At 30.9% G+C, this 24,207-nt stretch overlaps 2 protein-coding genes across 6 annotated transcripts; both read right to left on the minus strand.

Moving 5' to 3' along the window:
* Positions 1–2,510: 2,510 nt before the first annotated feature.
* Positions 2,511–10,411, minus strand: LOC110624995. Its single transcript, XM_043961141.1, has 6 exons — positions 10,274–10,411; positions 9,481–10,166; positions 9,280–9,366; positions 6,699–6,771; positions 5,797–6,461; positions 2,511–2,907 (listed from the first exon to the last, which is right to left on the minus strand). The coding sequence occupies exons 2-6, from the start codon at positions 10,162–10,164 to the stop codon at positions 2,818–2,820; spliced, it is 1,599 nt and encodes a 532-aa protein (XP_043817076.1). The 5' UTR covers positions 10,165–10,166; positions 10,274–10,411; the 3' UTR covers positions 2,511–2,817.
* A 2,872-nt stretch (positions 10,412–13,283) lies between these two features.
* On the minus strand, positions 13,284–23,176 carry LOC110624793 (protein-tyrosine-phosphatase MKP1). 5 transcript variants are annotated; one of them, XR_006352296.1, is made up of 5 exons: positions 22,946–23,176; positions 19,932–22,568; positions 17,613–17,790; positions 14,422–14,483; positions 13,284–13,763 (listed from the first exon to the last, which is right to left on the minus strand). XR_006352296.1 is itself a non-coding variant. In XM_043960935.1 (3 exons), the coding sequence occupies exons 2-3, from the start codon at positions 22,437–22,439 to the stop codon at positions 17,734–17,736; spliced, it is 2,565 nt and encodes an 854-aa protein (XP_043816870.1). In that variant the 5' UTR covers positions 22,440–22,568; positions 22,946–23,176; the 3' UTR covers positions 17,477–17,733. The 5 variants fall into 5 exon arrangements, 1 of the variants encoding a protein (XP_043816870.1); XR_006352294.1 differs by lacking the exon at positions 13,284–13,763 and having other exon boundaries at positions 14,306–14,483; XR_006352295.1 differs by lacking the exon at positions 13,284–13,763 and having other exon boundaries at positions 14,306–14,483; positions 22,822–22,957.
* Positions 23,177–24,207: the final 1,031 nt, after the last annotated feature.

Genomic DNA, 24,207 nt, shown 5'->3' on the forward strand with positions numbered 1-24,207 from the left:
TTTGATTTTATTTTTTATCTAGAGCAACATTACATTTTTAAAATTAAAGTTTCACATCAATAAAATATTTAAAATTACAAATTGTAATAAATAATAATTAGATTAATTATAATATTTATTTTTTAAGTTTATAATATCAATTATTATATTATAACAATTATGTATATACATGAAAAAAAATTATATACTCTACCATTCGAATTCATTTTTAAAACACTAAAAATAAAATATAAAAAATAAAAAATCTATTAAAATTTCAACCCATCAAATCAAATTAGATTGGTTCGATTTAAATTAATTTTTATTTTAAATTAATTTAATTTTTATAAATATTAAAATTTTAAATTTTAAAATATTTAAATTAATTTAATTTTAAATTGAATTCACCGAATATTATAATCAAATTGTCATTTGGTTCAAGGACACTACATCTCCAATTCAATTCTTTAGTATGTCATAAATCACAAAGTCATTGTGAATAAAGTTCTATGGCATTAGATTCTTGAATTTTTACAAAAAAAATACTCTTAACAACCTATACTAAGATTTGAAAGTATCAAAGGCAATGACCGGTTGATTTCAGAATTCAAATTATGTGGTGAGGTCTAGAGAACAAGATTTTAGTGTGTAAACTTTATTCTTCCATAATGGTATTTTTTTTCTTTTTATTTTTTTCTTTTTGTTTGCCAATGGTGTCCAACGGTCTCTCTGCTAAGTGATGTTTGTCTCTGTCAGGTGGGTCTCTCTGCTAAGTGATGTTTGTCTCTGTCAGGTGGGCCCGTATCATTAGGTGTCATACTTATGTCAGTCGCCCATTTAATTTTTCTCAGTGCGCATGCGAATAGGACTGCGAAAGGACGATATTTACCCATTTCTCCCCATGTTTCTTTCTCGGGCTAGCCTCTTATTTACTGGGCTTGGACGTATAGATGACCCGGCCTGTCATTCATGCTAGATTCTAGATTGAAGTCCCTAGACAGGCTTGTCCAGGGGCGCTCCGAACTCACAGCATTTGCAGAAATTTACTTTATTAAAGAAAGAAAAATATTTGACGAAGTAAAAAAAAAAATCAACTAAATAAATATAATTTTAATATTTTTTAAAAATTTTAAAATGATTTAATTAATTTAACCCAATCAATATACTTTAAAAGAAAAAAGAAAAAAAAAATGGATTGGACTGGTCTCAACACTGGTTTAAGGAGTGGAGAACCATGATTGGCTCAGTTGGCTCCCTTAATAAATAGTCCCAATCCAGTTTAGAAACTCAAATCATTTAATTTGTTGTATTTCCGATTCAGTTTATGGTTCCAAACAGCTTATTTGATTTTATGTATTTATGTTTAACAGCTTCTGGACTATAGAATAGCAGAACCTTGGTTGTTATCTCATTGTCTTTTAGTTCAAGGACACTACAAGTCCTATTCGTTTATCTAGTACGTGATGGCATCATATTCTTTAATTTTAGTCGATTATTTTCTCAAAATGAAATGCTAAATCTTACTTTTACAAAAATCAAATCACTCGTCTCAGCACTCATCCATAAATTCTTTAATTTTTGCAAAATAATTTTAACAATTTCAAGTAAAATTTTTTTCAAACAATAGAAAATTTGTGAATTATCATATGATATTTTTAATGAGAACTAGAGGAATAATAAACGCTTTTGATCATGGGGTGGACAACAAAATTCCCAGTAATAGTTGATGTTGATGTATCAGATGATTTTGGATTTCTGTTGGTGCTGACTGGTGTAAAGAAATTCTGTTCCTCCTTATGGCAGTTATCCGTTGCCACATTCTTGCTAATTTGAGGAGTTTCTTTGGGCTAATCATGCTTCTTATTGTGTGTTGGAAAGAGAGATTTAGATCCTAAGACAGTATTGAGTTAATGACTGAGAAGCAAAGAATTGGGTACTATATAATAGTAAAAAGGTTTCAGCATTGGGAGATTCCATATCATTAGCTTTCCTTGTGTTAAGTTATTTTTTGAGTGTTAAGTTGAATTGAATTTAATTATAAAACCAAATAACTATGTGTTATTTGATCTAAACCAACCATTAAACAGCCCTGATTATTTACAATGTAGAAGTAGTTGTTAGTTAATTTTGAGGAGATGGCTTTGAATTGTTTAGTTAATTGAGGAGATGCTTTGGATTGTTGGTATAGGTATTTATGTTTAACAACTTGTATCGTATAGGGAAAAGAACAATTTTGGTTTCTCATTTTCTCTTTTTGTTAAGGACACTGCAAATCCTATTGGTTTTGTTAGTATCATAAATAACAAGGCTTCTAAGCCTCTGTTTAGGAGAAAATTTTATATGTCGATTCTCATTTTGTCTACATCCTTCTACCATGTAATTTACTAACAAGGTTGGTCCTCTGATCTCTGTCTACTGCTTGTAATATATGCTGATCTAAAATTATAGGTAAAATCTGGTTAGTTTGTGCAAGTATGATTCTGTTGCCCACTTGCTTATGTGGTGGATGGAGCAAATCAAGACCTAATAACTACAAGAACTATCAAAACTGGTATTCATGGAAACTGTAGCTGACAGTGGTGTGTGCTTTGTAACAGAGAATTGCTATTAATAGGATGCCATTTAAGACATCAGCAACAGCAAGTTGCCGCCAACTACCAAGGCAGTTCAAAAACTAGATCATTATGCTCCTAACTATATAGAAGGGAGACCATGCCAATAGAAAACACTATATAACTAAAGATAATCCTACCTCAAAATAAGGTTAACTAGAATTAGAAAAATATCATATATCCAACATAGTCTCAAGGAGGTGCTGCTCCATCTTTGATCTCATACTTAGTAAGAAAGCTTGATGTCATGCTTAGGAAGGAAGACACTAGTAAGAGCTACCTTTGACTGGAGAGAGGCCTTCAACAATTCCAGGCCCTGTTAAAAGGCACAAAGGAAATTCGATCAAGGTCTATATATTGCAATCAACATGTTATGAGTAAGGAATAAAGAAGTATTAGATTAGTCTCTATATTCAGTTGTAATTGTAGAAAGTAGTTGTGGCACCCAAAGTAGTATAAATAGGAACTTACTTGTAAAGATAAAGATATCCAAGATCATTAGCAATCAAAGATAAACTCTTTCTCTCTACTTCTTATCTTTCATCTTTTCTAATTCTCTCTATTACTTCTCCCCTTTCTATTTCTTTTCTCAGCCCATTCTACTTCTCTCTCTTTCTCTCCCTATTTCTCTGTTTCAAAAGGAATTGCAAGTCTGTCATGTAACAAGTGGTATCAGAGCCAACGATTTAGAGGCCTAAATTCCAGGTTCTTTTCTTCTTCTTCTCCTCTCAGATTTTCTTCTTCCTTCCTCCTTTTCCGAGATTTCTCCCTTCTTTCCCTCCCTTCTTCTTCTATTCTGCTTCTTCCCTCTAATTCTTCTTTCTTCTTCCTAAAATTTCTTTCTTTACCGTCCTTTCTTCTTTCTGTTCTTTCTTCTCTCTTCTTTCTTCTTGACAGAATTTTTCTTCTTCTGTCCCTGAGAAGTTTTTCTCCTTCTTCCTCTATTCTTTCCTTCTTTCTTTTCCAGAATTTCTTTCCTCTCATTTGCAGAAATTTCTTCCATTTCCTTCCTTCTGTTATTGCTTTGTTTCTTCTTCTTCTTGGCAAAACCTTGTTTCTGCGCCTCTTTCTTTCCTTTGGAACCCCTTTCTTTCTTAAATTCTTGAACCAAATTCTTTCTTGTTCTATTGTTTTCTGGTTTCTTATCTTTTCCTTTCTTTAATTCCTCATTTTTAGCATTTCAAGAACTTGTTTATTGGAATTCTTGAAATTTTCGTTCTTTCCTTTATTCACATTCTTTTTGTGTTCTCCCTTTCTTAAAATTCTTGGATCATGGAAGTGCAATATTTGGCACAAATATTTCTTAAAGAAGTTCGAGAAATTCTAGATAGAAGATGGTTGGAACAAGGATTTGAAAAAGTGATTCAGAAAGTAGAAAATTTATATCAAAAAGTAGAAAATTTAGATCAGAAAATGGAAAGGTTTGAGCAATCAATTCAAGTGACAGAAGAAAAGATTGCAGTTTTGATCAATGAAAATCAAATTTTTGAAAAGCCTAGTGAAGAACAAGATGTCTCTTGTGAAATTTTGAATAAGAAAGACAGGGCCATTGAAGTGGAGCAGGAGCTTTTTGTTGATATGCCTAATGTAAGTGAGATTAACGAGGAAAAGAACGATAAAGATGCTGATGACGGGCAACTGGAGTTTGAAATGAGGACACTATTAGTTGAATCTGAAGTATTTGCACAAATCATTTCCAAAAATGAATTTTTTATTTTTGGACATGTTCTTAAAAAAAAGAAAGATAAATGTGTTACAAAAAGTGTGGGTATTGGAAACACGTGGCAGTATTTTGGGAGCCAAGATGGTGAGTTCGGCTGTTGTCATCCTGGAATTCTTATGGAAGATAAATGGGAAATAGCAAGAAGAGAAAGGAAGAAGGGTATGACATTAAATTCTATTGCGATCTTGAAGGAACATGCATGGAAAATTTGGAGAAAAAAAAGAGTTTAGCATCTTCAGCCAAGCCTTATGGGTCATTTCAGCTGAAGTGCGTGCAGGAAGTGAACATACATTTGGGTTCTAAATTCAGGGGATTACTGACCAGCAAAAGCTGCTATGGGGATTTTCACATCCTTTTGACCAAGCCTGAGGAAAGAAGCCACAGAAATTCTTTCAATTTTCAGCATTTTTTTCATTCTTGAGGACAAGAATGATTTCAAGGGGTGGGGAATGTTATGAGTAAGGAATAAAGAAGTATTAGATTAGTCTCTATATTCAGTTGTAATTGTAGAAAGTAGTTGTGGCACCCAAAGTAGTATAAATAGGAACTTACTTGTAAAGATAAAGATATCCAAGATCATTAGCAATCAAAGATAAACTCTTTCTCTCTACTTCTTATCTTTCATCTTTTCTAATTCTCTCTATTACTTCTCCCCTTTCTATTTCTTTTCTCAGCCCATTCTACTTCTCTCTCTTTCTCTCCCTATTTCTCTGTTTCAAAAGGAATTGCAAGTCTGTCATGTAACACAACACAAAAGCACTACCTCACAACTCAACTTCAAGTAAAGAAGAGGGGGGGGGGGGGGGGAAAGATCTTATTTTTTAAAAAAATTTCATCTGAACACTAACCCTTTGTTTGGATGTCTAGTTGTGAAGTGGAAATGGAGAGAAATTAAAGAGGAGAAATGGAGAGAAAAGAAAATAATAGAAATGTGATTTCCTTCCTTTTGTTTGGTTAGATTATTAGGAGTGAGGGACATACAATTTCTCTAATGTAAAAAATGACTATTATGCCCTCACAAGTTAATAAATGGAGGCTTTAAAACAATGAGGACATTTAAGTATTTTAATACAACTAATTCTCATGTTTTCTCCATTTCTCCCTATTTCCCACCAATTTGGAGAGAAATGTTGTGGGCAAAAATACAAGGAGTTGAGAAATATGATTTCTCCTCTTTTTATCTCCATTCCTCTCCTTTTCTCCTCTTCCGTTGATGTCCAAACAAGAGAAAGTAGGGAAATCAAATTTATCTTCTTTTCTCTGCTCTCCATTTCCCTCAATCCAAACATAGAATAAGTAAAGAAGAGAAAGGAAAAGAATAAAGAGAAATTTCATTTCTCAAATCATCTTAGCGACCCAAAATTACTTCTGGTAGGCACTTAATCCTCCTGATAGAAATGAAAAAAAAACAAATCCTCCTGATAGAATACAAAAGAAAAAAAGAAACAATTCTTGAATGTAATGAGTTGAAATTAGACATACCTCATCAATGCCAAATTCAACCATTCTCTCCTCAAGTGCAGCAAACCCATTAACACTAAACTTGTTGAGAAGAGCAACACCAGAGATCATTGACATTGGTGAAACTGACAAATCATCAGTGATCATATATGTAACCAAGCCCTTCACAAAACCTCCATCACTACTATTAGTTGTATCACTAGCTGATGTAAATTTGTTATTGGTGCCAACAAACGGCAGTTCATAATTCATTGAATATTGGCAGCTAGTGCAACGGGCACCTTTCTGATCAGTAACACACCTGTGGTTACTATGATTAGAACAACCATACAGCTTTATCCCTGGCTCAGGTTTTAGATTGCCAATGTCAGGCAGCAAGAGAGGCACATTTGCCATCTGGGTCAATGAGACTTTGGGTTTCAGAAGTGAATCCTTACTTTGATTTGGTTGCAAGTAAGCTTCATTAAGGTTTTCAAGGCTCTCATAAAGATTTCCTATACAGCCAACCATTGCTGTTTTTTTAAGCAAATTAATTACAGTACCAACAGGCAAAGAAAGCAGAGTGAAGAGAAAATCCACAAAATCTTTTCCTGCTTCTGCAAAAAGGACTTTGTTTGCCTTCTTGTCGATCAGTAGCTTCAAGCTCACTTTCTTCTCGGTCGCCATCCTTGATGAATAGCTGATATCTGCATTTACAGACGCTTGATTTGATTATTGCTATTATTTTATTTACCAGATATTCTACACCAATTCTATTTCGGGGAAATATTAATTTGTTCGATTGACTATTCTTTCAAGAATGGCTTCTCAAGGATCAAATCTGAGTATTCTAATAAATCAAATGAGAAGATTAAATTAATATTAGGGTTCTAGTTAAAACGAAAACAGCATCTATATAAAACCGCAGATGAAGATGAATGTACCTGTTGGCTGGTGCTTTACTGCGTCAAGTTTTAGTATAAAACTAGATTTTTTCTTTTTTCCCCAAGGTAAAACCTAGAATTGAATTGTGAATGAAGCCAGAGGATGATACATGATATATAGGAGAGTCCATGGGAGTAAATATAGCGTATGCCGCCGGAGAGTAAGGGAATTATGGGCTTGCGGTTTCGATCTCGATTTCGACAAGATACTTTATACTCTTGTTCGGGATGGAAAATTTCTATATAATTCAAATAAACTGAATTTTTTTTAATAATTTTTATGTTTAGTAAAATAAATAATATAGGAAGTGATTTTGACTTAAATGTAAATATTGTTAAAATTATTCAGATTTTATGAGAAACAATTTTAATTAAAGTTATTTGTATTAAAATTACTTACAGCTATTCCATTTATTTTTTTTCTCTTATTTTTTATTTATATTAATTTAAAATTTATTTGTGTATGTTAAATTTTAAATTTGGTTGTGTTTTCTCGACTAGCTATTTCTTTTAAAATTTAATGTAATATTAATATTAATATTTAATATATTTATAATTAATATTAAAAAATTAATAATAACAATAATTAGCAATAGTAACATTTAGAAAAATATTAATCGATGAATTTTTAACAAAAAAAAGGCAATGCAAAAAGTATAAACGCAATGCAAAAGGTAATAAGTATATTTAATTGAAACTCAAAAAGATATTACGTTTAATACGAATTTTTTAGGGTTGTAACTGAATTTAAACTTAATTATATTATAAATAAATTTAATATAATTTAAATTTATTTAAATTATAAATAAATTTAAATTATAAATAAAATTTAAATTATAAGGTTATTAAAAAATTTTTAAATTATTATTTTTTATTTAATTGAAATTTCAAAAATTCAAAACTAATAAGAAGATAGAAGAGTTATTTTTACTGAGAAATTATAATTTTTCATATCTTTTCAATTTTTTATGGGGGATTAGTGTTGGCGAACGAATCTATTAACGAGTTTATTCGCGAATCTGTTTATAAATCAATTCGCGAATCTGTTTATAAATCAATTCGCGAACTTGTTCATAAACTTGAAAACGAGCCAAACTTACGAGACTAAACGAGCTGAATATTGTTAAATTTAAATTTGGCTCGTTTATTAAACGAGTCTAAAAAGTGAGTTTAAATTCGACTCGTTTAAAAAATAAGTCGAACAATCGAATTTTTATCGAGCTGAATTTCAAATAACTCAAATTTGATTCGTTTACACTTCTAAAATCTTTCAAATCCTGAAAAAAAAAAATCAATGCAAAATTTAAAATATTTATATACTCTTAATTCCTATAATGGAAGGGAAAGAATGGCTATTGACAGCAGCAATGGATGTAAAAATTTAATTGAAGGTTCAATTTAAATAAGTATTTCCTTAAATTTTATTATTTTAATAAAAAATAAGTATTTCCTTCAATTTTATTATTTTATCGATTTTTATTATTATTATTTTAAAATTATTGTTTCATTTTTTTCTTTATAGCAATATATAATTCACCATTATAATTCTATTTAATTTTATATCATTTTCAAATTAATTTATTATTAATTATTATTTTTTCAAATAAGTATTCAAAATATTTTTTAATATTTAATAAAATTTAATATTTTTAAAATAATATAATTAAAAAATTAATAAAATAAATTATTTTTTTAATATGTATGAAAATTTTATATTAAAAAATAAACTTTTATAAAAATGAATAAATTATTATAATTAAATCATAACCATCTATTTTTATTTATTAAAATATATTTTTAATAACATCGTTATCTACATTTATAAATATATTTTTTTATCGATCAATTATTTATAATTAGTAGATTTCACTTTTAATAATATTTATTGTAAAAAACTTTTTTTCACTATTGTTGTAACATGCAAATTTATAAAAAAAAAATATTAAAATAATATAATATTTTAATACAGAATTTACTATTAAAATTTAATTTTTTTAAAATAAAATATTTTAATCCATTAAAAATTATTTTCGTATAATTTTAATAGTATAACTAAATTAATAATTAAGTGAAATAAATAAAAAAAATAATTTAATAATAAAAATAATATGTAAAAATAAATTAAATAACGATCGAATAACCTAATAAAAACATTTAAGTGGAGATTTTAACTTAAAAATTTTGAAAGTAAATTTTTTAGATTGAAAAATAATATAGAAAATGAAGGATTAAATAGTAAAAATTTTTTTGATAAATGATTAAAGAATTTTTTTTTAAATTATAAAATATAATAATGATTTAATTAAATAATTTTAAAATAAAGATAAGTTAGATAAATTTTTTAAATATGTAGAAATCTAGTGATAATTTTTCATGTTTTAAGAAAAATTACCTATATATCCTTAAAAAATTTTAAAAATTTCAGGAGGACCCATGGCCCCTTGTCTATGAATGGATACATCTCTGATAGATAGTGATACATATATAATTATATATCAATATTTCCCCCAAAACAATGTTAATTAGAATTACAATTACCCTTCATCATATATCTAATTAACACATAGTTTCAATTTGGTGCTGCAGCATCCTTCATCTCATCCTTAGCAAGGAAAGCACAAGTAAGAGCTGCCTTTGAATGAAGCGAAGCTTTCAACAATTCCAAACCCTGTTAAAAAGTCACAAAAGAAAACATTTAAATAGTCTTTCAAAGTGAAATTTTTATAAAATTAAAAGATAAAAACTTAAACTCTTTCATTTCAAATTGGAGAATTAAACGTACCTCATCAATGCCAAACCCGACAATTTTCTCTTCAACTGAACTAAAACCCCTAACATTAAACTTGTTCAACAAAGAAACAACAGAGATCATCGACATTGGAGAAACAGACAAATCATCAGTCACCATATACGTAACCAAGCCCTTCACAAAACCTCCCTCACCACCACCGCCACCACCGCCACAAGTTTCTGTACTACTAGCTGTCGTATTAATTTTTTTGCCATCAACAATCTTCAGTTCATTATTCATTGAACACAGACAATAAGAGCAAGGAGCACCTCTCTGATAAGAAACACAAAAGTGACTGTAATTCAAACAACCAAACACTTTCCCTTCAGCCTCAGCTTGAACATGGTGAGTGTCAGGCAGCAAGAATGGCAGATTCGCCTTGTAGGTCAATGGCACTGAGGGTTTCAGAAGTAAATCTTTGCTTTTATTTGGTTGCATGTAAGCTTCGTTGAGATTTTCGAGGCTCTCGTAAAGACTTCCTATGCAGCCGATCATTGCTGCAGGCTTTTGAAGAAGCCTGATTACGGTGCCTAATGGCAATGAGAGAAGTGTGAAGAGGAAATCTACGAAGTCTTTGCCTGCTTCTGCGAAGAGGACTCTGTTTGCTTTCTTATCGATCAAGAGCTTTAAGCTTACTGTATTCTTGGAGGTAGCCTTTCTTGATCTATGGCTCATATCTGTAGTTTTTGTTAATCTAATTACTTTTGAGCTTGAAATTGCATAGATCAACAAAAATTTAAAAATTAAAAAAGAAGAAAATACAGAGAGATCGAGATGAATCTACCTGCTGGTGTGCTGCTTTGGCTCGTCTAAGTTCTAGTTGAAAACTCCAACTGAATTTGTTGAATGGAATCCTGAGGGGTGCACAATATATAGGGGTGCACAATAAAAAAAAAAATTTATATATTTTTTGAAAATTGATAAAAATCAAAATATTTTTTGAATTAAAGGAAAATAATTTTTATATTTTAAAAATTTTATTAATAAATTATAAAAAAACTATTAATACCATAGAATTTTTTATATATGAAATTTAATGATAATTTTTATTTTAAACTTAAACAATTAATATTAATAATAGAAAATATAAGTTTATTAAAAAATATTTTTTATACAGATGACTACTCTTTTAAACTTAAACAATGAAAAAAATATTTTTTCGCGAAATAAATGAGTTAAAGATTTAAGTTAATGAAGAACTTAGACTGGAAGTAACTAATTGACGTAAACAGATGACTACTCTTTTGTGTTCTTGCATTTGGTCTTTTCTCTTTTGCTTTGTCCGCCACTTTTTTTTAACAGAAAATTATTATTTCATCTCCTAGAAAAATTTATTAATTTATTTTTTAATTTTAAAAATATATTAAAATATTTTTAATATTTTTAAAAAATTATTAATTAATTATTTTATTAATTTTAATCATTAAATAATATAATAAAACTCATTAGTTAGTTGAGAAATATATTAAAATTTTCATGATATTTTAAAAATCTAATAATCAAATATTTTATTAATTTATCTATTAAATATTTTATTATTTAGTATTTATAATTTTAAAAAATTTATTAGTTAATTTCTTATTTTTTAAAAAGTCTAATAATTAGTTTTTGCATATTAAGAATATTTAAATTTTTTTTTTATAATACATAACGTTTATAATTAATGAAAAGAATAATTAATAGATTTTTTTAAAATATTAAAAATATTTTAATATATTTTTTAAAATAAAAAAACCAAATTTATTCATCCTATAGAAATTAAAATTTTTTTTTGTTCTTCCTAACATTATACTTACACTGTATTTTCTTATTGTTGTGTACAATATAGTCGTGAAATATTAAATATAATAATTTTTTTTTTAAAAAAAAAAAAGAGAAGAATTTCAGGAAATGAAGAATGTTAAAATTATTGAGTAGAACTATCTTAAGATTTGCGAAGAAGAAAGAGTTGTTGAAAAGGATAAAAAAAATCTTTAAATTTACTCTAACTTCAACCATATATAACTTAAATTTTAAATATATTTATTCTAGTTAAAATTCTACTAAGAAGCTCAAATGTAGTTAGATATGTAAATCCTTCTCGTTGATTCATGGCATTTGTTCTTGAAAAATATTTTTTATAAAAAATATTTTTTTAATAATATTTTTTATAGAAAATATTTTTCACAAAATAATTTATTTTTTATTATTTAATTTATATATAGAAATTTTAATAAGATTTTCAAAATATAAAAAATAATTTTTTTTAAATAAAATCATTCTTTTTAAAATAATTTAATTTTGTTCTTTACTTAAAAAATTATTTTCTATTGATTAAATTTTTAAAAAATTCTAAACGTCAAAAATATTGAAAATATTTTCTTAGGATATATTTTTTATAAAATAAATAAAGTTTATTTAATAAAAAATATAAAATATTTTTTAATATTTAAAACACTCAGAAAAATTAATCAAATGAAAATATTTTACTGATAAAATTTTAAAAGAAAATGACTTTTTTTCTTTTCAAAAGATAAAAGTCATTTTTATAGTTTAAGAATTTCATTAATATCACTATATATATATATATATATATATATATATATATATATATATATATATATATATATATATTGTATTTTTTAAATAAAAAATAAGAAATAAAAATAAATTATTTTATTAAAAATAATTTGCAGATAAAAATACTTTCATAAAATATTATAAATTATTTTACTTTAATTTTGGCCTAGCCTGTATATATATATATAGATAGATATAGAACTTAGAACGGAAGTAATCGAGAACTTAGATTAGAAGTAATTAAGGACTTAATGACCAGCCTTTTTTTTCTTTTCTTTTCTTTTCTTTTCTTTTCTCTTTTGTCTCTATTTGCTTTTACATCTTTTGTGCCCTCTTTTTCTCTTGCTGTTCTATTTGATGTTTTTCCATTAGCTTTCGTACTATCTTTTTCTCTCACTTTTTTCTTTTCTTTCCTTTTTTTTTTTAAAAAAGTGTCATTATTGTCCTTCAACTCCTTTACTGTCATTCTTTATTACTAAACATCCACATGCATGATTTTTATGTCATGTTTGTAAAGCCAAAGAGAGGGAGAAGAAACCGAAGGCAAATGTTCAATTGAAAACATTGTATGGGCAGCTTGATAACCGGAATGAAAAATGAATAATGACCTCTAAAATCAAAGTGCCAAACTAGTTGATCCTCTCTAGGGATGAGATTAGGTGGGCTTTATGAATTTGTTCAAACCTTAGCCGGTGTTTATGTTTTATCCCTACATGTTTAATGAATATTATTATCATTGGAGATTTTTCTCTAATAAAAAATAGCTTTTTGGAATTGTCTACTGTTCACAATCGACTTTTCTCTGCCTTGTGAGAGTGTGTGACTTTTTATCATTATCATATGTTCAAAGAGTGAATTTTCTTTGTCTGGATCCACGGCGACTTTTGTGATTGAAATACTGCGCGAAAAGATATTCAATGGGATATCTGATATCTCTAATTTGCGCTTCCTTACTCTCACCAGCCATCTGACCTACTCCACCAAATAACAAGTGGCTTTTCGCTCGCGGTTCCAAGAGGAGTTGGGAGACAATTTCTAAGAGATGCTCCTCGTGGTAAATCATTTTACTATTTTCAAGTCTTTTGTTTCCCTTGTTTTCTAACTTTTTTTGTTGCCTCCGCTCTCTCAAATGCTTTGTAACTTTTTTTCTTGCGCAAATCTTGTAGAATTCTTTAAAGAGGAAGCCTTATTATTTTACTTTTCCTTCATTGTTTGTGTGTTATAGGCAAATCCAGTGATATTGGATTTTTTTTTCTTTTTTTTTAGATTTGCCGAGTATATTTGTGTTTTTCATGTGTTGCTCCTTTAATTTGCATGCAAGTATCCTATTCTTTGATTGTTTTCTTGTCTAGCAAAGGGCAACATGGCAGCGACTTGTGGAGCTTTTCTAGGGAGACACGATTGTGATGACGAGAGTACACCTCCTCCATGTTTTATGGCCAATCATGGCTACGATGGTGGGAATTTTCTTCTCAACCTTTTTAGGCATTTCCAAATTCTGGTGGCCAGCGTTTCGACAAGGTCATATTCTCCTTCTCCACCGAATTCAAAATTAGGTCAAGATTCTATTTGGTCTATAGGGCTTTAGATTTTTAGGCTGAATTTGGATATTTTATTTTTTCTTTCCTGGTCCTAGAGGCTTGATTTCGTTGAATGGGACTTTGATTTCTATCATATGGGACCTTGGACCATGTTTGTAATGAAATCTATCTTACCTGTTGGAAAAAAAAAAATCTAAGTTATTTTCTGTAAAACAGAGCTTTAAAGTATAATCTATCATTTCATCGATATAATGGTAATTGTCACGCTCACTACATAGCTCACGGCAGGAAACCAATTCCTACAGGAAATTAGCAAATGTTACAAATTACATGAACTATTAAATAATTTAATTAACCATTTTAACTTATTGAAAAAAAGTTCAAAAATTATTTAAACCAAATTAAAACTGAAGTTTTACAGTAATTATTAATAAAATAAAGATTTACTTTATTAAAAATAAAGTTATCACAGAAACTTCCCTATTTAAATTGAGATGGGGAGTACTCTCAAGCCTCAACGCTGCTGCAGCAGCAGCAGCAACAAAAAAAAAAAAAAAAAAAGGCAAGCATATTTTCACATCCAAATTGTGCCTAAATTTTTTAGAATATATTTCCATGTCCACTAGAATTTAGAAATATGGGATTTAAGGAGAAGAAGATGTCTAACTTAACAAATGAGTTCGTCAAAAAAAGAAATTCAAAAAGAGAAGTAAAGATCAAGGTGGAATTTGCAATGTATCTATTTCCTCGAGGATTTTGTTTCTGGACAATAATGAATATATAAGAACATTAAAATTTGTGGAACAAAATGATTCAGTTATGAGAGTCTTACAGTAACTGTACAACCAGATGAATTGCCACATAAAAACCATGGAAAGCAGCACCCTGCAAACACTGCATGAAAGAGTTCTAAATAACAATATGACAAAGAAATGCACAGCGACCATGATACAAGCACAAACACTCAAAATTACTACAATTAGCCCCGCCATTATAGAAATAAGGCTGCAAACAAACTGAGCAAATCAAACTTTGGAAAGCTCAGTTTTAGTTCGTTATGTTACTTCAAGCTCAAGCTCAACTAGTTATAGCTATATTAGAATTGAGCTCCATTCAAGCATTGGCTTGAATCAAATTCGTTTACACTGCTAAACTCGTGCTCAACTTGAGTTCAAGCTTGATTTAACCTCATTAATATTATATATTAGATGTGTGATTTAAACATAATTTAAATAAAATTGAATGTAAATTAACTTCCAACTTAAATTAAATTAAACAAACTTTAAAAATAATTTAAAAATATAATATAATTTAAAAATTAAACTTGCAGGACCCTACATGTAGGGTGCATTGTGCACCCAAGTGATATTTGAAAGAGCAAGAAGAAGTTTCCCTTTATAGGAGGCAACGCCCCCAAGAAACCATTCAAAACTGATGAGCGACTTTAGTCCCACACCTGCATTTCTTTTTTTAATATTAATTTATTACTTTTTCAATAAACAATTTTTAATTTATATCTTTATTTTATATAAATAATACTGCCATGAAGACCAAATAATATAATACAATATTATTAAATTAAGTAATATTTATAGTTTAAATTTGATTTGAAGTTATATTTTAATGTTTTAAAGGTATGTTAGTACATATAATCTGTATCATTAAAATATTTATAGTTGGATAATAGAAGTTTTATTCATCTAACTATATGTTATTAAATTTACTTCTGAGTTTTTGGGGCATTTTTTAGGTTTTCTATAAAAAATTAACACATGTATAGACACAGATATATGTGTGCTTAATTTTACAAACAAGAGCCTGCTAACTAAAACACATATTTTGAGAATTCACATACCAAAAAAAAACAACAGCCTATGGGCTAAATTTCACCAGTAGTCGCGGAATTTAGGAATGGTGTAACAGCATCATCCTAGAACTTTGATTTGTAATATAAAACTCCCTAAAATTTAATTTAATTAACATAAAAGTCCTTTTAACATATAATAACCAATTATTTGATTATAACATAGTAAAATGATCAAAGACCCCTCAAAAAGAAAATAACTTAAATATCTCTCTCTCCTACCGCACTTCAACTTAAATCAAATCCCCAATCCTCTTCTTCGCTTGTTCTTCTCTCTTTTGCTCTCTATATCATCCTACCCATTTGATCCCTCTATTTCTTCTTTGCCTACCCACAGATTTTAATCTTAGTGAGAATAATAAGAAAACAATTCAGTTTATTGAAGATATTACTTTAAACTTTGGTGATGTCCAAAAGAAAGTCCATGAAGAAATCCTCTCTCAATGCTTACTTGAGTACTTGCAAAGGCATGCCCTTAAAGTTTGGCCTATACCCTCCAATCCTGTGCACTTCAGACCTGATACTACTGTATCACCAATGGTTGTAACTCCTCAATCCCGTGCTCTATCCCATTTATTTCATGACAAGGTGTGTTCTCCTCATTTGAACAATTAATTGATAGTTGGTTTTCACCAAGTTTTGTGTTGTAATTCGGGGCATTTTCTATTAGTGAAATGGTGCATACAAGTAAAATTAATAAAACAAGAGCTTGATAAATAAAACAGTGCGCACTGAGATTACATAAACAGTGTGTATTAGTTTTCTTCTTCCTAGAAGCCATGCGTGCAACAGTAACGTGCAAAGTTGTTATCTAGCTGAGTTTGTTGGCAAGTTAGTTACTTTGGGTTAGCTGGTGTGATCTGTGAAAGTTACTTAGGTGGGAATTGTTAAGAGCTGCTATTAAATGTTGTAACTGTCATTGTAAAGCTCATTCTGGAATATACAATAAGATCTGGTCAAGTTTGAGCAATTTCTCTGTACTTGTTTTCTTCTTGTTTTTTTCACATCACAACATTTTGCCTAATGGATATTTTTTTTAACTCTCCAAGAGATGATTGTCATATGTGGATTGTCTTCTTTTTCTTTTACAGTCAAAATAATTGGAGCTGTTGCTTGTGTTCATGAGTAACAAACTTAGTTTTTTCTTGGTAATTGTGGGAGCATGAGGGACGTGTAGAAGGTGTTTGATGAAATGCTTCAAAGAGATATTGTGGCAGTCAAAAATCAACCCAACCACTGGTGATTAAAGTGAATCTGGAAAAAGTGAAGGTCTTCAATGTTGACCAGCAACTATGAAGGCTTGATCGATGGATAATGCAGACATTGACAAGAGATCTACTATCAACCTGTATCTGTGGTTGATTTTTTTTCTCTTTTGATTTTGGTTATTTTGCTAGATGCTTCAATCAAAATTCTGAATTTTGTTCAAAACATTGTTAAAAAAATGTTTATATTTTTTTCTGATTTTGTTCATAGGTTAAACTTTTATTAGCTTGTGTTTCTTTTTTTAAATTACTGATTTTGTTCATAGTTGGTTTTGGGTAATTTTTGAGAGAAGATCATGCATGTTCCATGTTGGAAGAGAAGAAAGGGTGAGAAAAACCCAATATATGAGAGAAAGAGAGAAGGCTTTAATGAAGATGAAAGATTTTATTTGAGGATATTTAGGTAATTCAATTTTCCTTTTTACTCTTTATTAAATTTCAACAATATCACGTAAAGAGAGTGACTGGAAAACTGGAAGTAACATGTTAAAGTTACAGAGTTTTTTTTGTGTTAACTCGATTATAGTCAGAGGAGTTTTATATCATAAATTAAAGTTCAAGGACAATGTTGTTACAATACTTTAAATTCAAGGCAATTGGTGAAATTTAGTCACAACCTATGTAACATATGTACAACCTATATAGGATAAAACAGAGAAGCATTCTTCCTGATGCCAACAGAATTAACTTGTGAAGTGCCTGGGCCTATTTTGGTAATATAAAGCCAAAAATCAGAGAAAAAAAACAAGAAACTGATCTCTGAAATGAAACATCACTTGCCGCATCTCAATAATTAATGAAGGTTCATAACTAATCTGTGTTCACATAAAATGCAAAAATAATTCACGGATACTGGGCTAGTTTTATAAGAATAATAAAGAACAAGTAAATTACCTCACTGGTTTTTTGCCACGAAAGTTTATTTTAATTCTTGAAATCTTGTGATATAAATTAGGCCAGCTGAAGTAACTGAAAGAAGATTAAGCTATTGGATTGCAGATTCATCCTTGATTTGCTACACTGCAGGGAACAATGCAACAAATTCAGCCGGTTCTTCACCTTCTTTGATTATCTGTTCATTATCACAATTCAAAATGCACACAGATTATCAGCACAGTGTAGTGATGCAAAAACAACTATAATAACAGCATTCTCACACCATTGGTAAGGAATCAATTAACAGGAAAGGCTTAGAAATAAAGAAAAAATACAAGTGCAACAGAACCAAAACAGAAAATTTTCAAAGTTCAGCAAGATAACGATGTTTCTTTATGCATTTTTTCCATAAGAGTTTCAAAGCATGCCCTACACATTCATTTACGCTTCCTGTCTAAGTTTCCCAAACAAGAGATTTCTTCTCGATGGATCAACACAATCTTTTATTCTCTTACCTATAAGAGCAATTCTCGTTGAACATAAGCATTTGTTCAACTGAAGGTAATATATAAAAAACCACGAGAAATATTGAAACCTCCAATAGTACACAGGTAAGTAATTTCTTGTTCACTGCACTAATGCATTCTCCTAGTATTGTTCAAGCATTATTTGTGGGCACTCTTGGACACCTCCAGACATTGTTCCCAAAACTTAGATCAAGGACTCAACATTGATTTTTTTCTTCTTTGACACAAGCAATGTTTAGATTTCATGACATTCACATAGTAGGATTTATAATTACTAGGTGAACAAACTTTCTAGTCTAAACTACACAAACTATTCTCTAGCCATGGAAGTGTTTTAGGAAAACATGGAAACACTTGGGGAGCCCTAGATATCTCAGCGAACACGGTAGGTGTTCTCCACACTTTAAAACATGTCCACAATTAAAACGGTGTTAATACCAGCATAAACAATTATGCATCAGGAGGCCAATATTCTTTCTAATCTCAATTACATTGAATATTTCTTGTATTTTCTGCAATGCCAAGCATATCAAAAAGAGAAAGCAGGCACTCTAGAGAATTTCACATGAAGAAACCAAGCACTTTACAGGGGACTAAAATGCAATAAACTGTTCTAAATTCAACTAAAAGCTAACTGACAAACTTTAGGAAAGCCATTGAAGCACCTTTTATGTTTTCACTGCTAAAAGATATAATCAACAAGCCTCACTTTTAAATAACTCACCCTGGCAACATCCAAAACCCGCATGCATTCCCTTATGCACTAAAGAGATATCATTACATATGATAAGGAAGTAGAGTATGTACTACGTACCCCTGTACTAACAGTTCTTGTTGGTTGCCAAATCACTGGAATTGTAACTCAAAGAGCTTTTAATTGAATATGTTTAATAGCCTTGTATCTGATTAGTGTTGTCTCTCCCTTGTTCTGATTATCTTGGTGGTTGCCAAATAACTGGTAAGCATAACTAAATGAGCTTTAATTTGAATAGCTTTACTAGCTTGTATCTGATTAATGTTCTCTCTCCCTTGTTCTAATCTGAACAGATAACAGAACCATCCTGTCGTTATGGATTATAGAGGATGGAATTTGGAAGTACCTAAACTCCAACTACCACCTTCAAATTCTTTTGAGATTGGGCTCCACTTGCAAGTATGTTTGCTTAACCAATTCAAGAATACCTATGCTATCTAAAGTGCCCACAAGTCAGATTACAAGATAATATAACCCAGTCTATGCTGATCCAACTTATGCAAACAAGACAATACCTCACCCATCCGCCTATGCAAATTGACCATCAGCCCTTGTGAAATAAGATTTCACCCACAAGGCCCTTCCTAAATATAAATACAAAATGATAAAGTGACCAACTTAACAGTCATATTTAGTTGCAAACATTATATATTGTTCAACCAAAACCAATTTTACAGGTTCACATAAGTTTTTCTTATTAATTAGTTACTGACCAAGTATTCAGTTAGACACCTATAACCATTGCAAGAACAAGAACTGAAACATCACTTCCCTTGGGCAAAGGATTTAACAACTGTATTGCAACCTACCAAGACTTTTCTATTTTCATACAACATAGAAAAAACTTAAAATCATTATATCAAAGAAAGATAATTAAAATAATAATAGACTCAGTGAACAGAAATTCACAATCCTTTCGAACTATTGCAACACAGAAACACAACAGCAGACATATTTAGTCTCTAGATCTAACTAATAAGGTGCATGCACGAAAGAGAATTACAAAAGTGATCCAAACAAAAGATAAGAACGCACAAATGTTAAGAAAGCAAATACCTTAACAGGGATGTCTTTTGGGAGACCCATTTGAGTTAGAACATGACAACCAACTTGATTGCAGTCAACAAATTTTCCATCCATTAATACTTTGTTGCAATCTAAGTGAATTAGGCTCTCATCAAAAGGAAAAGACCTTCCTATCCAAAAATATAGGATCCTACTACCCTCTCTGCCTAAACCTTTAGCTGGAGCTAAAATTGCAAAAGCAGCTTTAGAATCCAAGTCACTGGTACCAAAAGTTGCAATTCTTTTCAAACTGGGCCAATGGCATATCAACATTAGGTTACAAGAAGATGAAAGTTTTTCCTCCTTCCCATTTGAGATGGGACACCCAACACCTTCTCCCAAAAGACAATATCTACCAGGTCCATCACAGTTATTTACAGAGGCAGCTTCTCTGTCACATGAGTCAACACTAACTACTCTATCTTGAGATATATTCAACTTGCATTTTTCCATTGAATCTTCGTCTCCTTTAGCATGATTATTGGACTCTAAAACAATTTCTACGTTATTTGAATTACACCAAGAAAAAGAATTCTTGTTTATCTTAGCACCATCTTCCAAAGAGCCAAGTGAACCTGGAGGTGTCTTAGTCACCCTCATATTACCAGTCATCAGTGGCAGCTTCAGAGACTTAGATAAGCTACCTCTTCGTTCTGTATGTGAAGGGGAAGATTTTTTAGATGGTGAGGAAATAAATTGAGAAAAATGATTTGACATTCTATAGACATCATGAAGTGCAGGAACATTAGATGGTGGTTCAGAAGAAGCCTTGGATGAGAGAAGAGACAAGTTAGAGAAGTCGGACAATGTTGAAGATACAAGAACAGAACACGAAGCTGCTGAAGGAGAATCTAGAGAGGATTCTGAGAAGTACTTTGAGCTGGTACTAGAATCAGAAGAAATGGAATCAGGGGAGAGATAAGGAGGAGAAGTTGATGTAGAAGAAGATGAAGACGAAGATGGTGATGAGGAGTGCACGATCATCATAGAATCTGAATACACCCTGGAGAGGAATATCTTTGGTGCTGAGACAAACTCCTTCATATCAATAGGAGCAAACTTCCGCCTTAGCATACTCCAACTGCTTTCTCTAGCAGGAATGTGGGTTTCAAGCTCATTCTCTGAGGATGCAAATGGAGGCACAAAACCTCCCTTAATCGCTTTTTGAAAAATCTCAAAATCAACATTATACATGTCCACTTTTCTCTCACCAGGGCAAATCTTAATTGCTGATTTCCCAGAATCCACTCCATTACTAAATTTTTCCATCAAAGGCAGATAATTTGAAAAAGCATCCCAAAAATAAACAGGTTCTTCCCCTTCTTTAACCACTATAATTGGCCCTTGAGCTCTCTCATAACGAACAATCTGGCATACAGCCCCTCTAGCATCCCTTTCCATAATGGCATCACAATTTTTACCAATCCAGATATATATCACCGAAGGAATATGAACAATAAAGGCACCTCTAGAATCCAAAGCAGACGGTGAAGGATCATTCATCATTCTTGGGACAAGATGCAAGGGATCATATGGTGAGTGTGGTGCAATTCTATACATCCTCAACAATGAACTAGGACTAAGGGGGATTGCATGAACCCTCTTTTGGCACTGCAATAACTGGCAAGCAAAACCCATATTTGGGTCAGCAATCCCTCTCGCTGCCTTGACATATTGAAAGGCATCATCAAAACTCTGACCCTCTCTCCACATAAGATATGCGATCACCAATGAAGTGGACCGTGAAACCCCTTGGCAACAATGCACAAAAACCCTGCCTCCCTGTTCCCTAACATCCTCAAAATAATCAAAAACACCGTACAGAATACTTGTGATATCCTCTGAAGGACTATCCTGCAACCACAGGGTCCTATACACAAAGTTAGTCTTGAAATACTCAGGACAAACAAAACCCACACAGTTCAGCACATGAGTAATTCCATTTTGTTTCAAAATCTCCCTATCTTTAGCAACTGCATCCCCACCAAGATAAACATGCTCTGCTACCTTTGAGCATTCTTTATCAAAGAAAGCAATCCTATCTCTCCTCAGTAACCCAGCATTTCTATCCGAGTTCCTATGGATGGAAGATAAATCAAGCTTCAACCTCTCGCCACTCTTGTTACCACTTGGCGTGGTTGGCTGAGGCCACTCGCCCAAATCATCAGAACCCGCTTTCGGCCACTCATCTAAACTTCTACGCGCAATCGACAATGGCTGCAAAGGTGGTAAGCATGACCGTGCTTTACAATTATTTTGGGATCGTGGGGTTAAAGGAACAGGGTACCTACGGTTGTGCACATTATTACTATTACCAATATCATTACCATTCAGATCTAAAACACAGTCTCCCTCTTCAGCTTCAGGGTTTTGAAGGGCAGTCCTGGAAGAGGACCAGGATGCAGAACGCCAGAACGTTTTGCGGGACCCAGTAGCGGAGGGAAGCTGGCGCGAAGGTGGAGGCAGAGCCAGAGGATTTACATCCTCTTTACCCACCATTCTCGCTCCACTTCAAAAAGTTCAGAAAACGTAAGATTTGAGCCAAACCCAGAAATCTTTAAAACCTTCCTTGGCGTTCCCTTACCCAATTTGTGTACTTGGAATGAAGAGTGTCCGCGAATAAGTTAACTAAAAAATGAGAAATAAAGGCCCATATCAGATCAAGCAGTGTCCTAACCAGCAAGCAAGCAAAAAGTAGTAGAAAATCAAGCATTTCAGCGCAAAACTAATTAAAATAAAATAATAATAATAATAACAAAGGAAGATAGCAGAAACCAATTTGACACTAAATCAATAATTGACAAAAAAAAAAAAAAACAGAAATTCAGGAGCCAATTAAGAAAACCAGTTAAAATTTCTCAGAGAGAATCAAGGGAAGTACAGTGAAATCATAGTCTAGGTTTTTTTTCTTTCTCTTTCCTTCTTGATTCGTTGTTTTTCTCCAGTGATGCAAAAATTATAGACGAGTGAGGGAGAGATAGAGAGAGATTAGATTTGCTACTTACAGAGTACGATATGAGGTGAAACCAAGAAGAGAGGATGATTCAAAACAATAGAGAGGGAGAGGGAGAGGGAGAGGGACAGGGAGAGCCGGAGATGAAGCTGGGAAAGGTCAGCAGTCTTTTTCAGCTGACACTCTCTATTTTTTTTTTCTATAGGATTTGGTAATTTTTAAAAATAACAGAAAATAAGTAAATAATAACTTTAGAAAACCAACAGGGGTAGTTCCCTTACTATTGTAAGATCTCGCAAAAAAAAAATTATTAAGGTCCTCGAGTTTCAATCGAATCTATTTATATAGAGAGAGAGAGCGAGGCGAGCGTGAGAGGGAAAGGGTGTTATTTGTCAGCTAGAGGGGCTTCGACCTCCCTGTCTCTTCTTCACCTGTTGATTTTTTCTTTGTTTGTGTCTTTTTATTTATATTGAGTGGATTTTTATTGTATATAGATTTGATTTTCTGGTAGTTTTGGGTCTTGAATTTTAGGCCAATTCTCTTTGCTTGAGAAAGGATATTTGATCATTGATATCTACTATTTGAGATATTTACCCTATATTTGGCAATTAATACTCCCAATAATCTCGGTCACATCCCTTTCTAGCTTCAATTTCCATGTCTCTTCTTCACCTGCTGATTTTTTCTTTATTTGTATTTTTTTATTTTGTGTTATGTTGAGTGAATTTTTATTGTGTATAGATTTGGGCTTTTTTTTTTTTAATTTTGGGTCTTGAATTTTAAGCCAATCTTCTCTTTTTTAAAAAAAAATAATTTAAAATAATACCGCAATATTTGACAATTAGTGCTTCTAACGACTTATATCACATCATTTTCAGGTGTAGTGATATATTTTGTATGGAGATCGCTATGATCTTCTTCATAAGTGTTAGTTTTGGTTAGTGGTGGTAGTAATGTCGTTGGTGTTTTCATTTGTTTACTTTCATTTATTTCACACGTCAAGAGCACTATGAGTTTTGGTAGTTTCACTTATTATTTCTAATCAGTCGATTAAGGTTTTAAAATTTTATTATCGTTAAAAAATTTATTTGTAAGATTTTTTGATTGTTACATGTTTGATATTTAAATTTAATATTAAATTTGATCGTTATAATTTTATTATATTATTTCAAAATTTTTATAATCGTTTATAACGGCCTTTTTTCATTATAAATAATTTTTATTTTTTATATAAAAAAATCTCATTTTTCTATTTTTTATTTGTTAACTATAAATTTAAATATACTTTATTTTAAAAATTATAATTTGAGATCC

The sequence above is a fragment of the Manihot esculenta genome, chromosome 10 (genome assembly GCF_001659605.2).
Source record: "Manihot esculenta cultivar AM560-2 chromosome 10, M.esculenta_v8, whole genome shotgun sequence".
NCBI classification, from domain to species: Eukaryota; Viridiplantae; Streptophyta; class Magnoliopsida; order Malpighiales; family Euphorbiaceae; genus Manihot; species Manihot esculenta.